The 15,737-nt window shown below is 39.7% G+C and overlaps 1 protein-coding gene across 17 annotated transcripts in view; it reads right to left on the bottom strand.

Annotated features, from left to right (window-relative positions):
• The window catches only part of LRRFIP2 (LRR binding FLII interacting protein 2), a 109,239-nt gene that overhangs the window by 13,856 nt on the left and 79,646 nt on the right, over window positions 1-15,737 (bottom strand). For 13 of the 17 annotated variants that reach the window (XM_066350368.1, XM_066350374.1, XM_066350371.1 and 10 more), the window contains 3 exons: window positions 15,274-15,444; window positions 7,564-7,656; window positions 3,425-3,517 (listed from right to left, as the gene is read on the bottom strand). In XM_066350368.1, coding sequence (XP_066206465.1) covers window positions 3,425-3,517; window positions 7,564-7,656; window positions 15,274-15,444 — 357 coding nt within the window. The remainder of the gene's footprint in view (window positions 1-3,424; window positions 3,518-7,563; window positions 7,657-15,273; window positions 15,445-15,737) is intronic. The other 4 variants (XM_066350377.1, XM_066350378.1, XM_066350384.1 and 1 more) reach the window with 1 other exon arrangement.

Raw genomic sequence — 15,737 nt, 5'->3', positions numbered from 1 at the left:
GAGTTTGAAGAGGACTGAAATACCTTATAATTGGACCAAATGTATTCACACTGGATCTGAAATCATCTGTATTACCTGACCATATAACAACTACCCTTGTGTTTGCATTCCATAACAGCTCCTTACAGTAAAATTTTTTTAGGGTAAAAAGTACATGCTTGTGGTGATCTAAATAATTCTTAACCCCTGACCTAACCTCAAATTCTAGTGTCAAGAAGACTGAAAGACACACGTAACGGGCTAAATGTTGGGCAACAGGCTAACTCTCTCCATATAATTGCACTGGGGCACAAATATCTTTAGTCAGAATGGCAGTGAATCTTATACTGGGCCGTATGGATTTATAAGTCCTTAGTATGTATCTATTCTACACATGGCCACCTGGTGCCTGGGACATCCTTCGGAATAAAGGCACGAGCACTAGGATCAATGAAGGAAGAACTAAAGAAAATGGAACTTTAACATAAGAATAATAGCCATGCTCCTTCATGAAGTTACTAACCTTAAATTTTAAAAATGGAGCTTCAGACGAGTGATGCATTAGTCACTGACCATGTTGAAAATGTGCCTTTACTAATCAAGGGAGGACCACATTAAATACATTAGGATGGGTACTATAAAAAAATGCTGGGAAGGATGTAGAGAAACTGGGACATTTGTGCAGAGCTGATGGCGATGTATAACGGTAAGGCTGCTATGGAACACAATACGGTGGCTCCTCAAAAGATTAAACACAGAACTGCTATGCAGCAATTCCACTCATGGACATATACCCAAAAGGAATGAAAGAATGGTCACAAAGAGATATTTACAAACCCGCGTCCACAGCAGCATTATTTGAAACTGGCAAATGGTGAAAGCAAACCAAGAGCCTATCAACAGATGACTGGATAACAAAACGCGGTCCATACACACAGTGGAATATTGCTCAGTCTTAAAGAAGACATTCTGACCCTTGCTACAACATGGATGAACCTTAGGATATATGCTAAGTGAAATAAGCCAGTCACGGGAAGAAAAATACTAATGATTCCACTTATATGAGATACTAGAGTCAAATTTATAGATAGACAGAAAGTGGAATAGAAGTTGCCAGGGCCAGTGTGGAGGTGGGTCGAGGAGTTGCAGTTTAATGGGGACAGAGTTTCAGTCAGTTCTACAAGACGAAGAGTTCTGGGGAAAGATGGTGGGGATGGTAGCACAACAATGTTAATGTACTTAATACCACCAGCTAACTACACTTGAAAAATGGTAAATTTATGTTATTTGTACTTTACCACGGCTTTTAAAAAATATTTTTAATGTTAAAAGGGCAACAAACTATTGATACATGCTACAGCTTGGATGAATCTCAAGGGCATTAGCTGAGGGCAAAAAGGTAATTCCGAAAGGTTATATACTGTACAATTCCATTTCTATAGCATTCTTAAAATGGCAAAATCATAGAGATGGAGAGCAGCTTAGTGGTGGCCAGGGCTTGGGACAGGGTAGTGGGGGATAGATGTGGCTGTAAAAGTGGAACAAGAGAGACCCTTTAATAGTGACGAAATGTTCTGTATCCTGACTATATCAAGGTTAATATACTGGCTGTGATACTGTACTATAGTTTTGCAAAATGTTACATTTGGGGAAAACTATATAAAGGACTATATAGAATCTCTTTGCATTTTTTTTTACAATTGCATGTGAATCTAAAATTACCTCCAAAATGTTTTAAAAGTTTAATTTTTTTAAAAGCCAAAGGAACATATTATTATCTACTACATAGAAAGATGATAAGTACTTACTCATTCAATAATGCCAAGAAAATTAAAAAGTCAAATAATTTATATTTTAACCATCAGCTGAGCTTTTTGGTAAGAAAAAACATTGTTTTATTTTTGAACAGCTATTTCATTGGACTGAGAGGTTCGGAATTTTATTTTGGCTGGTCCAAAATAATGTTTAAAATACTGAGAAAATTATACAAAATAGAAATCATGGACCTGCAGCTACGTACTGAAGAAACGATGTAAGGTCCTAACAGAAACCCACTCTAGACAGTGCCCAGGTTTTAACTAAACTTGCAAATTACCTACTTCATGCCAGTCCTTTTTCACATCTCATTTTAAATTTACATAAAGTCAGTAGCTCACAATTTTAATATTTTTTAAAAATACATTTTTCCTTTTTATTGAATATATTCAATAAATACTACTGGTTAATAAAATTATGTAGGTTTTAAGCGTACACTTCTATACTACATCCACTGTACACTGCACTGTGTTCACCTCCCCAAGTCAAGTCTCCTTCCCTCACCACTCATCCCCCTTCCCCTCCTCTACCTTCCTCATCACAATTTTCAAACTCAGCAGAATTGTTCATCTATACTCCAGAAGGCTCTTCTAGTTTTGGGTAGAATTTTAGAAATTTGTTATTTAAGTATCAGAAACTCTAAAAGGCAGCTTTATTTCTTAAAAGTTTTTGGTCTAGCAAACTCTTAAGAGGTCATTTTGATTCCCACATGTTTGTTAATGACAGAATAGAGTCCCTGGAAGTGTGAAAAAAACTGGATGCTAGACCACCCCTAACAGGAAGGCGTGACCCAGAGGTTAGGTCTCTCACAAGTGCTCTTGGGGATCTTGGCCAGCTCCCCCTGCCCACCTAACCTCAGGCACGACAGGACTATCTCCTATGTCCTTAGGCCAAGGGCTTCCTTCTCCTTCCCCACCACAAGCCCTTCCCCGACAAGAAAAGCCTTTGACAGCTATGCCGAACAGAGAGCTCGTGCCATAAGACGGGGCTGCCAGTCAAAGGCCACATGGGATGAACGGGTGGAATCTCTTTCAGTCTACTGTGTACTTAGAATCTACCTGAAGGGCTTAGCAAAAAAGCACTGAAGACTTTTTCCTTATCTGGGCCCTGCTCTGGGGAGTTACCAGGTTATAATTAGAGATGACGTCATAATTTGGCAGCTCTGGCAAATCTGACATTCCTATCCACTTCCGTAATTAAACTGATTTTAATCTCTTCCTATTCTACTCACCAAGGATTTATGGAATGCTAATAACCTTTCCTCCACCCCCACCCCACTCCTATCCTCTTGCTTCTTATCCAAATCCTTGCAATGTAAAGATATAAAGTTACATTGAATTAAATGCCTGTGGTTGCTTCTGGATAAGAATCCTGGGGATAAAAGAACAACTTCCTTAGACAGTTCCTACTTATAGGTTTTACAAGCCCAGAGGCGGCTGGAGAGAGGAGTTCTTTCACAGACAGAATCAGGTTTTCCCACAGAAGCGTCTGTCCTCTGCTTATTCAGACCTCATAGTGTATAAATGTTTAAGGAGAGTCTAGAGCACAGATTTTTAGGAATCTCGGTGAAACTATATTGGTCTATTCCTGATCGAAGAGGCTCAGAGCGAAGCCCAGTTTCACCTCATACCCTAATGGTTTTATCTTTCCAAAGAAGGGTCTCCTGGAGCTCAAACGCCTCTTTTGTCACGGTGTCTATTTTCTGCTGCAGGCGTTGATTCTCCTGCAGAGGAAGAGGGGAAGAGAACTAATAAAAGAGCAGAAAGAAAAAGGGAGGGGTGAGAAGGAGGAAAGCAGAACAGAAATAAAGCTAATAAAGAAACTTAAAAGGGCACCATCTGTAATGAACAGGAAAAGCAAGAGTTGCTTGCTGAAAGGAAAGATGACATCCAGTGTCTTGGCGACATGGCTCTCCGCTACAAAAGTAAGGCTGGGGCCTGGGGCTGGGGAAGAGTGTTCCGACCACAGCTACGTGGCAGCAAGCCAGCTAGGGCTTCTGTGTTCGTACAGCTCCACATGTGTGTTTTTCCTGTGATAAGTGTCTGTTTTCCAAACACGAAAAAACTAACATTTCTAAAGAGGGAAATTCAGATTTGCTTATGATCCTTATCACAGAGAATAAGCATTAGTTTTAAACTTTATTTTCTCAAGCACAATTAAACAAATACAAGAGGGACACATCTCAGTTTCATCATTTTAAATTTCTGTTAGCAGAATCTATGACACAAAGAACATCATGAATTATCAATGTTTAGAAAAACTAGAATCTGGTATTTATCAATTGTTAAATAACTCTTCTGTTTATGAAGTGACGCTCAATTACCCTCTTATGTTCAACAGGCTTTCTTCTATGTATCAATATTATTGGTCGATTATCATCTCCTACTTTCCCTGTTCATGCATTTCTTACTTACTTTACCATGTGATTCTGCAGACCAAAAAGCATTCTTCTGTCACACTAAAGGTTTTTCAGTTATATATGAACATGGATATTAACATCTAAAAGATATTATAAAAATAAGAAACACCTAAAACATATCTAATGTTTAGAGTTTGTATACCCAGCGTCCTGGGCTTTTAAACCACAATGACAAGTTATAGAAATAAAATGCATTTTACAATTCCTCTTGCATGCCATCATCAAATTAAAAACTAGAACACTTAACCAATTCTAATTTAAGCTAATTAATTTGAGAAGCGGCTCCCACAGCAGTTTTGTTACTCTTTTGAAATACAGGGGAGAAGTCTACCTTAGTCAGGAAAAGGAGTAACAAGCAGGGGGCACACTGACACACAAAAATACGAAGGACAGTCTACAGCCATACCACCCTGAACGCGCCCGATCTCATCTGATCTCGGAAGCTAAGCAGGGTGGGGCCCGGTTAGTACTTGGATGGGAGAAATACAAAGGACAGAAGAGGAGAGGAACTCACAAGTCATTTTAAATACCAGCTAGAAACAGACTTTGGATAATACGCTCTAGACATACATGGAAAAACTAGATAAAATGGAGAGCCAGGGATGGGAGCACTGCTAGTGAGTTAAAAAGGTGAAGTAAAAACCCCCCAAAATGCCACAAACATAAGTTTGAGTCCCAGATAAGATAATTTGTTATTGAGGTTTGAATGAGAGGAGATGTAAAGGAGAAAGGAAGAAACTAATATAGAGGGAGAAAAGAAAGAGAGAGAAAAAAAGAGGGAACCACTAAAAGAAGAAAAAAGAAAGGAGAGAGAGAGAGAGAGAGAGAGAGTTAAGGGTTTTGGAGTGCAACCCTCATAGAGAGAAAGGAAGAGAAGAGAAAAGATAATGGGAGATGTAACACTTATGGGTAGTGTAGTTCAAGGAGAGGAGAGAGTAAGACTGGCAGAGAGTTAATCGGCCAAATTGGAGGAGGAAAAAAAGTATCAAGAATGAAGATAAGAGAAACAAACGAACAAATAAAATGGGATAGGTTATAAAGTCTGAAGATTATTCTTGATTTTGAGAGGTTATCTTCTTGCTTTTTCTTTTCTCTCCCTCTTCCTGGTCGGTGACTCTGTACCCCGGGTTCTGCCCCTTTGGCACGCTCAGGTAGAGGTTTGCAGTTGATAAGTCTCTATGGCAAAGTCATGTATTGTGCTTTAGTCTCGTTGGCAGTCGAGGCTCATTAGCATTTATAGGCTCCGACAGTGAGAGAGTCCGTGTTCCTGGAGCCTTTCTCCTAGTCTTTCCTTCCTCAATTAGTAGCCTGATAATCCAGCTATGGGGTTGCTGCTGCCTCTGCCTGGATAGTAAGAGGCTCAAAGAGCTGGCAACTCCCCACTCTATTTCCACTCAGAACAGGGCTCTGGGTAAGGCTCAGTCAGTCAGAGCTGCTAGCATAATCAGGCGGGCTTTCCGCCCACTCAAAGACCTCTGGCTCTGCCACTCTATCTGGTAACACAGGCGGGCGCCCACTTCCGGGGCGCTTGGAGGAAACTCTCACTCACTGTCTGCGCGCGCAGACCAGGATATCCGGCCAGCAGTCTCATGCTCTGAGTGAAACCCCCAACCGCAGGGAAAAGTTGCAGCGTTGGAATTGAGTCTCGCTCCGTCCCCGTGCGCGGCTTTTGCAAGGCGCTGGGGCGGCCCGAGATTCCGCTTTGGCCCACACAAAAGCCCCTGACTCTGCCCCTCTGTGCGATAACACGGGCGCACACTGCCGAGGCACTCGGAGGAATCTCTCACTCACTATCTGCGCGCGCAGACCAGGATATGAGGCCGGCCGCGTTTCCCCTCTGAGTGAAACCCCCACCAACACGGAAAATCTCCACCGTTGGAATTAGTTCTCACTCCCTCCCGTGCGTGGCTTTCCCAGGGCGCTGGGGCTGCCCAGAGACTCTGCCCTCGGCCCACAGAAAGGCCTCTGACCCTGCCTCTCCGTGGGGCAACACGGGCACCCACTCCCGGGGCCTAGGAAGAAATCTCTCGCCCACTAACTGCGCGCACGCCGACCAGGAGACCGGGTAAAATGGCCGCTCTGCTTGTCTTTCTTTGTTTGGGTTTGGCGCGAGTGTTAGCTTGTATTGCCCGGGTTGCCACAGGATCAGTTTTTCCTCAGCTTGGATCTCCGTGCCACAGCCTGGTTCGGCCGTTTGTGCCGCGGCCTGGATCTATTCACCCCCTTTGCCCGCCTCAGTTTCTATATTCACAGTTACCAGAGAAAGCCGCCCTGTTTAGGTTAGTGAGGAAGGCGGAGCATTTCTTACTCCCTATTTCCTTCGGGGTTTGGTTATATATTTAGCCAATTTTTCACTCGACCATACCTTTGGGTGTATTGCGAAGCATCTGGAGGCTCCAAGTATAGGTTTTTCTGTTTCTGGTTGAAGATCTTGTTGAGTTTTGGGGGAGATTTATCGGTATCGCTTCCTACCCCGCCATTACTCTGACGTCATCCTCCCCTTTAATGCATACATGGAAAAACTAAGACAACTAACTTCACATGTAATTTGGTATTTCCAACAGCTTTCTGTGTCTGCATTTGGAATTCACAAATTCTACCTGCTTTCAGCAGCCTAGTTTCAATTAGATTATTCTCAAGAATGAAGAAAAGGTACACAAATCCACAAATAGAAAAACAGTCACTTCCAGGGAAAGAGATTTTGTGAGGCAGGTGCGTCTGCGGGGGAGCAGGGAAAGAGAGATGGGAGGTGGGTGTGGGTGGGGTGAGGTGTCTGAGCGACAGGGAAGTGGGCAGTGAGCACGGTAAATGAGGCATCTACCTCCTAGAGCTCACTCAGAGACACCGTCCTGACACTGCGCACGCACCAACACTAGGTTACCATTAGACCTCCTGTATAAACACACCGAGGCTAGTGGGCAGGATCTCTTACCAACAAAAATTTAACTCCACACTTACAAAAAAACGACAACCCCGAGAGGAAAAACCACATTTAAAGAAAAACAGAAATGGCATGTGAGGTAGTCAGCACGAAAGGATGATAAATGTTTTTGAAGCTATCTTGGTGGACCACTGCTTCCCATTCCTTACAGGCTGCCAACACTGGCTCTCAGACTCGCTCCACCAGCACAAGCCTGAACGCAGCACGGGCCAGCATTTGTCTTTTTGTATACAAGGTGTCTGCCTTTATGCTTCATGTTTGTAAAATTTTAGAGTATAGTCAAATATGAAGAGACAAACAGTAAATTTTTTGTGGCATTTAACTCCCTTCCCTCCCAACATATACCCCTCTATCCCATTCAATGCATTTTTTTTTCAAAATGAAGTCCTCCCACAGTTCATGTACATACCTCAATAAGCTCGTCTCTTTGTCGAAGGCCTTCTTTGAGTTCATTCATCTTATGCTGCAGCACACTGCACATATGTTTCTGCCTTTCTAACTCCTGTTATTAAACAAACGATATGGTTTACACGATATGGTAACAGCACACAAACAAACGGGAACAACTACCATACAGCACTACAGGGGCTAAGTATGGCCTCCCGGTCACCCCTGAACTGCCAATGCACAGTACGCTAGAAAAACTCCGTAGTCTACGGAAAGGTGCAGAAAATCCTAATTTTTCATCCCGTAGGATTATAAATCCAGAAAACCCACACTAATCAATGGCAAAATTACTTTGAACAATGGGATGACTTAGTAATGGGTTGAAAAATTAACATTCAGAATTCAGTATCTTTATAGAAATAAGCAAAATCAAGAGAGAATATGTAATAAACACAATATCAAAAATACATTTAAAAATTACATACATGTAAACTTACAAGAATATCCACCAGCTACATAAGAAAAATTATATAAATATCCTTGGAAGACAGAGAAGTAGGACAGAACCAACGGAAAGGCGTACCGTTTTCTCAGATAGACTCAATATGATAAAAATGTCAGTCCGCTCCCCAGTTAATCCATACATTTAATGACGCCGAAATAACAGCACCAGGTGATTTTCTCATTAGAGTAAGACAAGTTGACTATAAAGTATATTTGGAATAAAACATAAAAAACAGGCAGAAAACATACTGAAAAAGCAAGCCTTATTAGGTATTAAGACATATCATAAGGCCTACATAATGAAAATGCTGTTATAATGGCTCTTAAATACAGAACAATAGAGCATAATAGAATGTCTGAAACAGACCCAATTAAATATATTAAATAGAACCAACTGACAAATATATTCAACTACAACAAAACAAAAAGAGCATCTTAAATCAGTAAGAAAACATAGACTTTTAAATTAGTGACTTTGGGATAACCGGTTATCCATCTGGAAAAAGAAAGCTGGAACCAATCCTTGTTACATCCCCCAGGACAGTTCCAAATAATTAAAAGTGTTCAGAAAAAGAGAAAAGGTGAGAGAAGGAAGAAGGAAGAGAAGTAGGGAGCAGTTACATTACTAGAGAAAAGATGAGTGAATTCTTATAACCAAGGAATATGTAAAAACATTACTAAAAGTGATTCAAATTCTATAGGCAAGAAAAAGAAAAAGATAACAAATTATACTAAAAATAAAAGCTTTCGAATGGCAAAAGACACTATAAACAAAATAAAAAGACAAATGACAGCCCTGGCTGGATAGCTCCACTGGTTAAGAGCATCGGCCTGAACCACAGAGGTTGCCAGTTCGATCCCCAGTCAGTGCACATACAGGAACAGATTGATATTCCTGTCTTTCTCTCCCTTCCTCTCTGGCTAAAATCAATAAATTAAAAGAAAAAAAAAGACAAATGACAAACTGCAGCAAAAAAAAAAAAAGCCTGACCAGCTGGTGGTGCAATGGATAGAGCGTCACTCAGCCCGGGATGCAGAGGACCCATGTCTGAAACCTGAGGTGGCCGGCCTGAGCGCAGGATCCTGGACATGACCCCATGGTCGCTGGCTTGTGCCCAAAGGTCGCTAGCTTGGAGTCCAAGGTCACCGGCTTGGCTATAGCCCCCCAGTCAAGGCACATATAAGGAAGCAATCAATGAATAACTAAGATGCCACAATGAAGAACTGATGCTTCTCATCTCTCTCCCTTCCTGTCTGTCTGTCCCTATCTGTCCCTTACTCTCTCTCACTAAAACAATAAATAAAAAGTAAAAAATAAAAAATTAGAACTTATATAAGAAACAAAAATTTACTATCTATTAGAGGGAGTCTCTAAAACTAGAAAGAAAATTTAAAAAAAAAACTACTATACAGAAAAATGGACTAAAGAGGTAGAGAGTTTGCAGGGGAAAAAAATTGCTTTGAATATGAAAAGATAATCACACTAAGATAAATATAAATTAAAATTATATTTCTCACCAAAACACTAGTAAGAGACCAAAAACTTGACAACATAGGAAAGTACTCTGGGGTAGGAAACAGACTCATACATTTTGGTAGGAATATAAAGGGAATTAGGCAGAATTCAGCAGAATCAATACACTTTTCTTTTTTTATTTTTCCAAAGTTAGAAGTGGGGAGACAGACAGACTCCCACATGAGCCGGGTCGGGATTCACCCGGCATGCCCACCAGGCGGCGATGCTCTGCCCATCTGGGGCGTTGCTCTGTTGTGGCCGAAGCCATTCTAGCGCCTGAGGTGAAGGCCCTGGAGCCATCCTCAGCACCGGGCCAACTTTGCTCCAGTGGAGCTTGGCTGCAGGAGGGGAAGAGAGAGACAGCGAGGAAGGAGAGGGGGATGGGTGGAGAAGCTGATGGGCACTTTTCCTGTGTGCCCTAACCGGGAATCAAAACCAGGACTTCCACACGCCAGGTCAATGCTCTACTGTTGAGCCAACTGGCCAGGGCCTCAATACACCTTTTGACCCAGCAAATTCACTTTGATGAGTCCCATAGATACATGGGCAAGAATTTTTTAAAAACCTACACAGTACCTCATTTTTGCAGGACTATTTTTAAGAACAAAACACTGCAAACAACTCAAATGTCCATTAATAGGGAACTGGTGGAATAATCAATATTATATTCACAATGAAATAACTATACAATAATTTACAAAAATGAGGGAAATCTCCGCATGTGGTGATTAAATCAAGGTGCAAAACAGTATTTATAGTATGCTACCATTTTCTAAGGAAGGGGAACACAAAAAAGTATTTCCATATGTTTTATGAATGGCAAGATATATATATCTTCTTAGATTTAAAAATGGAATAAACCAGTTCACTTTAAAATTCCCTTAAGGAAGGAGGAAAGAGGAATGGAGAGACAGAAGGCTGACTTCTTTAAATATATTTTTGGGGGTAATTTGACTTCAGATATTATATAAATGTTTTACATAACTTTAAAACAAAAGTAAATTTAAAAAGCAATTCCTTGTGGAAGCAGCCCAAGTGGCTACTGACATATGAATGGATAAACAAATGTGGTACTTAAATACATACAGTGGAATATTACTAAGGAAGGAAATACCATCACGTGCTCCAACATGAATAAACCTTGAGGGCATTATGCTACTCAAATCAGTCACAAAAAGACAAATATTATATGAGTCCACTTATATGAGGTCTCTAGAGTAATCAAACTCATAGAGACAGAAAGAATGATGGTTGCCAGGGAGGTGGGGAATGGAAAATTTTTAGTAAGTACGAGATTTTAGTGTGAGGAAGTTTTGGAGACCTGTTGCACAACAATGTGAATACACTTAACATTACAGAACTATACACTCACAAATGGTTCAGATGGTAACTTTTGTTATATGTTTTTTACCACAATAAAAAGTGATTTAAAAATAAAAAGTAAAACAGCAATTTCTAAATATTGAAATAAAATGCAGTGAACCTAACTATATATCCAGTTAGCAGCATAAGCACAGGGAAAGAAACTATTTCAAGTAACTTTTAAAAACAATGGTTGCACTATACATAGCCTAGCAGTAAAATAACAACCAAACAGAACAAGACAAAAACATGTAACTATTTTAAGTAATTGTCTCGGTGGTGGTGATGTTGGTATTGCTATTCTGGGTACTGTGGGATAAAGCAATGAGAATAGAATATAACATAATTACTATCATCCCCAGTGACTCTGAGAACTGAAAATGCTAGTGTGGGAAAAAAGAGATATACATATATAAAAAAGAAGAGGTTAAGTAAAAACCCTAGAGTCCTGAATGTGAACTAGAACTATCAACATAAACTAGCATTTTGACTTTAAAACTTTTGTTTTTCAATTATTTTTTAAAATATCCCACATACATGTTTAACTGATGTAGCCACTAAAAAGGCTTATAAACAGTGACAAATGGTGGCAAGAGTACCCCTAACACCCACACTGTGTCACTAAAAGAGAAGCAGGCTTCCTTGGGCAGCAGCTGACTCCAGGTGAGCCTGGAACACCTTCTTGTTCTAGAGAGCAAAAAAGCTGTCAAAACCAATTAATTCATGTCAAAATTACTTGGGAATTAACCTGAAGGGCTTTACATTAGTTAAAATTTACACAGTTTGGAAATCAGTAAGAATAAAATCTATAATTGATTGAAATCATCAAATGTCTGAATTCTTTACTTCATAATCTTAAAAAAAAAAAAAGGATGACTGCAGAAGAATACTAAACAACCAATTATTATTAATTTTTTTTAATTGAGAGCAGGGGAGACAGAGAGACTGACTCCTGACTGGGATCTACCTAGCAAGCCCCCCCTACCAGGCGATACGCTGCCCATTAGGGGCATTGCTCTGCAACCGAGCTATTTTTAGCACCTGATATGGAGACTCAGAGCCTGGGGCCAACCCACTCAAACTAATTGAGCCATAGCTGTGGGAGGAAGGAGAGAGAGAAAAAAATGAGGGGGGAAGGGTAGGGGGAGGGGTGGTGAAGCAGATGGTCACTTTTGTGTGTCCTGACCAGGAATTGAACCTGGGACATCCACACACTGGGCAGATGTTCTACCACTCAGCCAACTGGCCAGGACCAACAAGCAATTCTTTATTTTGAAAACTCGCCAGTAAAAGAATCAAGTCTTTATCTCACCTTTACTAACTAAACTGTATCATCTGAGTGATAAAGAGATGAAAGGAGATTTCTCTTTAAAGATGGAGTTATGCTAATCAATAAAGCACAGGAAAGAAAATAACCTATGACGTAGATTTGCCAATAATACTAAACCAATTATTTCATTAAGCCTCGAAACTTTGCCACCCATTAAAAGGAAATACAGAGTGAAAAGGAACATGTTAGACTCTATGGCATAAAACAGCAAAATCCCTAAAACTGTCAAACACTGGTAAGACAGGCAATCTAGTTTCTTCAACACATAAATTACAAGGAAGAGCCTGACCTGTGGTGGTGCAGTGGATAAAGCATCGACCTGGAAATGCTGAGGTCGTCGGTTCGAAACCCTGGGCTTGCCTGGTCAAGGCACATATGGGAGTTGATGCTTCCAGCTCCTCCCCTCTTCTCTCTCTCTGTCTCTCCTCTCTCTCCCTCTCTCTCTCTCTCTCTGTCTCTCCCTCTCCTCTCTAAAATGAATAAATAAAAAAATTTTTTTTTAAATTACAAGGAAGAAAAAAAGATTTAAAAACCCCAAAAAACCTATATAATATAAAAAGAGACTTAAAAGACACGACAACTAATTCCAATGTGGGGAACATAACAAATTTTTTTACATGTAAAAAAGAAAAATCATGATTAGAGTATGAAGGAATTATTCTTTTTCTCCCTTTTATTGAATTTATTGGGGTGATTCTTAATTTTTCAGATGTGAAATTGTCTTGTGATTGTTTTAAAAAGAGATAGTGCATATTGTTCATAGCGCCATACCTAAATACACATGAAAATATGAGATACTGAGGACTTGCTTCCAATAATAAGTGGAGGTAGAGGAAGTAGACAGGGCAACACTGGCATGGACCGGTGGCTGCTGGTGGCAGGTGAGGGGGTGTTTCAGGGGGCATTCATTATACACCTCTATTTTTCTCTATGTTTAAAATCTGTCATTAGTAATGCTTTTGAGACAGTCCTAATCAGGTATTCTGTCCCTAAAGTAGGTACAGAAACAATATTGAAGATAGTTATTATAATCCCAGCAGGAAGCACTAAAAACACTTTGAAAAATTACATTAATATTACTATTGTTTTAACTGAATGCTCTTCTCTACCCTCACCATCTGCTACTGAATGAAAAGACAGAGTCCTGACCTCTGTGTAGGTCTCTGAACACGAACGTTCTACTGCCTGAGGCGCTGTCTGTTCAGAAGAAGAGAGCTCAGGGTGCAGATGTTTTAGGGAGAGACACCATCACAAAGTCTTCTGCCCTCACAGCACCTGAAGGGTATTATTACAGGCTATCAAGCAGCTTACAGATTTTTCAAATTTGAAAAGCACAGATTTAAAAAAAAATTTTTTTAATCCACAACTCTATGCGTAGTAAGATATTTCTATATCTTAGGAAATGATAATTGAAAAAAAAAAAAGTTGGTTAAAAATAGTTCATAGGGTTTTTTGTTTTTTTTAATGCTCAAGGACATTTGATAAGATGAAAAGGTAAGACCGCATTTTAATACTGACCATTAAATACTGAACATGAGATTTTCTTCTGATCTGCCAAAGGCCAGGAATAGATATGAAAAATGCATAGAAAGGCAAAAAACGTGTCCACGGACTCTCAAGTACGATGGCTCAGAGTATCCAAAACCGGCCTATGAGACCGAGGGGACTCGACAAGGAAGCTCCTCTCCAGTGAGCCACTGGGGTCCAATACGAAAATACCCGGAAGCCTCTCTTTGTTATTTTAAATCTATCTAGCCAGTTTTTTTCATCCTAACCTTATTTTAATAGATTCTCTTTTTAGAGCAGTTTTAGGTTCAGAACAAAGTTGAAGGGAAAACACAGAGTTCCCATATACCCTCTGCCCAACACACGAACAGCCCTCCCCACTCCAAATCCCATCCCAGAATGCTACATTTGTCACAGTCAAGGAGCCCACACTGGCATATCAGTATTACCCAAAGTCCATGGTTCACATTAGGGTTCACTCTTGGTGTACATTTTATGGGTTTTCACAAATGTACTACGTATCCACCATACAGCGTCACACAGAAGAGGAAAACCATCTCCAAAACACTTGGCACTCCGCCTATTCATTCTTCCTTCCTCCAAACCTTTGGCAAACACTTCCTACACTTTTTAAATATGACCAAAGCTGACTGGAATGAGCGTTTTCAGTCCTCAATGAAAGAAATCCCTACAGAGTCTGCAATATTCATGCTGGTCCCTTAGAGGTTGTATTACTAGTTTCTCTCCCATTGTTATATATAAATTCAAATTTTGATTGTTTCTAACAATTCACTAACACAGAGTTCCTAAATTGTTTTCTGGGTTTTTATTTTTGCAATGTAGGGGCAACTCATTTTTTGGCAGTAATATCTACTTGTCCTCTGCCTGAGCTGACATCAAACCTTTAAAAAGTCCAAGTTTAATACACTTTTAAGAGAACCTAATTTGTTTTGTGCAGTCGTCAAAGGGCAAGTCTGGACCTTGGGCAGTGGCTCTGATTTTCCATCTGCACATTTAACAATATAGCTTATAGACCCCTAAAGAAAACACATGTCGATTTCTGACCCACATTTCTAACACTGTTTTAAATTACTGATTAAAAATTTCTTTCCAATCATTTAGAAAAATGGGGGGTGGGGGAATGAACTATCACAATGAAAGTCTTTGAAGCTTTGTGGAATTTCAGCCAGTTAAAACAAGAAGAAATAAATAATTAACTGTCATTGTCCCAATTAAGAGATAGAAAATAAAGATAAAACTTGAGTTCGATTCTATTTTCAGAAAGAAAAGGAGGTTCTAAGCTTTTCTTTAATAAAATAAGTCTAATAAAAATTTTAAAAAACATATTTTAGGAACTGTTATATTCTGTCAATTTCCTTGGACCAACCGGTTTTGGCTGAAACATCATTCTCAGGTATGTGCATTTTTCCATTAAGCTCAGCACTTTTTAAATAGCAGGTTTAAAATTTCTGACCTAAGAGAAAGGCATAAATAAATACAAGCTGAATAGTTACCTTTGATTTTTCATCATTTTCTCTATAAAATTCCGCCATTTGTTCCTCTTGTTCTTCAATAACATCCTTGAGGGTGTCTACCTGGTAGATCAAATTGTTCTTCTCATTGTCTAACTGTGCATTAGAAACCATGGCTTTCTTGTATTTTTCTTCCACTTCAGACAAAGACTCCTAAATGAAAGTCAAAGTCATTAGCCCAATAGTTAAAATATGTTCATTGCCTATATACGATACACAACAGGAACTGACAGTACAAGCATAAACACATGAAGATGCACATTTGCAAAATACAAGCAGTTTGGGGAATTCCTTTTTTAGTAACATGCACATATGACAGGAGGATGATAATAAGCCAATAATGCCATTGTAAGAACTTTAAATGCTCTCTGCTATCCAAGGAAAGAAAATCAAGCAGCAAGGTAGCCTTTGAAAGATGAAAAGGTGAATAGGCAACATACATATTT

Source organism: Saccopteryx leptura, chromosome 10 (assembly GCF_036850995.1).
Source record: "Saccopteryx leptura isolate mSacLep1 chromosome 10, mSacLep1_pri_phased_curated, whole genome shotgun sequence".
Taxonomy (NCBI): domain Eukaryota; kingdom Metazoa; phylum Chordata; class Mammalia; order Chiroptera; family Emballonuridae; genus Saccopteryx; species Saccopteryx leptura.
Note: the sequence above shows the minus strand (reverse complement) of the source record. Positions and strands in the feature narration are given on the sequence as shown.